Source organism: Phytophthora parasitica, assembly GCF_000247585.1.
Source record: "Phytophthora parasitica INRA-310 unplaced genomic scaffold supercont2.35, whole genome shotgun sequence".
Classification (NCBI taxonomy): Eukaryota; Oomycota; class Peronosporomycetes; order Peronosporales; family Peronosporaceae; genus Phytophthora; species Phytophthora nicotianae.
The window spans coordinates 10,478-12,070 of NW_008649021.1; the positions used below are offsets into that span (position 1 = coordinate 10,478).

General features: G+C 51.2%; 1 protein-coding gene across 1 annotated transcript; it reads right to left on the minus strand.

The window, feature by feature from the left end:
* Positions 1-1,026: 1,026 nt before the first annotated feature.
* PPTG_23301 (hypothetical protein) lies at positions 1,027-1,149 on the minus strand (the record flags this gene model as incomplete). Its single annotated transcript, XM_008909706.1, has 1 exon — positions 1,027-1,149. The coding sequence occupies one exon, from the start codon at positions 1,147-1,149 to the stop codon at positions 1,027-1,029; it is 123 nt and encodes a 40-aa protein (XP_008907954.1).
* Between the last annotated feature and the right edge of the window lie 444 nt (positions 1,150-1,593).

A 1,593-nucleotide genomic window follows, 5' to 3' on the forward strand; every position in this document is an offset into this window, starting at 1 on the left:
GCAGTCGTTGAAACTGCTCGTGAGCAGTTATGTGGGAAAAGAGGGGGAGCCTCTTCTTCGATGGCTTGTCGAAGTTGACACCGCCATCTGGGCTCGTCGCATTGCCGACGAACCGCCGAAGGTCGCGTTCGCCATGTCCTGTCTTGACGGACGAGCGAGGAGCTGGGCATACGGTTGCCGGCTCACGGATCATATAAGCTTTAGCACGTATGCAGTGTTCAAGGAGGATCTCAGACAAACCCTAAACCCTAGCATGTCTACGCGTGCTGCTACACTCATTAAGTCGCCCGGCGACAGTGGCTGACGGTCCTGACCTGTCGGCGCACTCCCAATCCGGTACGACATACATGCTCACGGAGCAGTCGGGGCTAGAGCCATAACGGCTCCGGGGACTCGGGGCTAAGGCTTTAGCTGCCTTCTGCGGATGGGCTAAGCATGTCTACGCGTGCTGCTACATCTGTTGCTGTGTGACCGCTAGTGGGCCAGTTGAAGAGGTGGCTACGTGTGCGATGTAACGTGGGAATATATGTCAGATACGCGATGGAATAGGTCCTCGGTGAACTCATGCTTGTCTAGGTCATCTCTCGCTAGTTGACGTAAATGTTTTTACCACTTTGAATTTCGCAATGTTAATTAGCCTTCTAACATTTCTTAACCCCGCCAGTCTCGTGCGCCTTAGCAGTCTCTCTCTCTCTCTCTCTATATATATATATATATATATATTTGAGAAGGTGAGGAGGAGTTCACATTTAGCATTCACCTTAATCACATCCTGACAGCAATAACTTCCCATCGAGAAGCACAAATAAAAAGCCTTGCAAGAACCCGGTTCCTGAAACGTGCCGGCGGAATACTACTGTGGTGAAGTGCTGTTTCAAAAATAAAAAGAGCAAACTGACACTGTTTTAGATTAGTGACCGTGCCGATCGGGATCGCCCGGATCCTGGTAGCACTGAGATCAGAAGTTCTCGATCGCGACGGATTTCATCGGACAATCTAGCGTCATGGAGAAGAGCTCGTGGAAAGCTAGACCACGAATAGCGGCATCGAGATGAAGCAGATCGCGAACTCGATCGCAAGATTGAGATCGGGAACGACCAGATTGGGTGGGTCACGATCGATGATCGAACAAGTCGCGACCCAAACCATAGGAAGGGTGGTCTAGAGAGTGTCGGCTGTGATAAGCGTATTTGACTATATGGGACACGGGATCCGCACGCGAATACCGCGGATCGGGGTGATTCAAAAGTGGAGATCAAGATCAAAGATCGGGGATCGAGCAAGTCGGGATCGCAAAGAATGGTTGGATCCCCGACGACCACGATGGATCATGCAACGTTAGGGTGAAACAGTGTAAGATCGAAGACTCCCAGGCTGAGATCACCTCGGCGAGTGCCTGGGTCATCTCGATCTCAGATCACGTATTGGCGATCCGCAATCCATGGTTGAGGAACACCAGCTCAGTCGACCTAAAGCTTATGTGGCATGATGAAGGCTCTAGAAGTTTGAAAGATGAGGGTAAAGATGTGGAAGCACCGGATCGAAGTGGATCAGGCGAGATCAAGGCGATGTTTGGGATACGATCACGGAGGG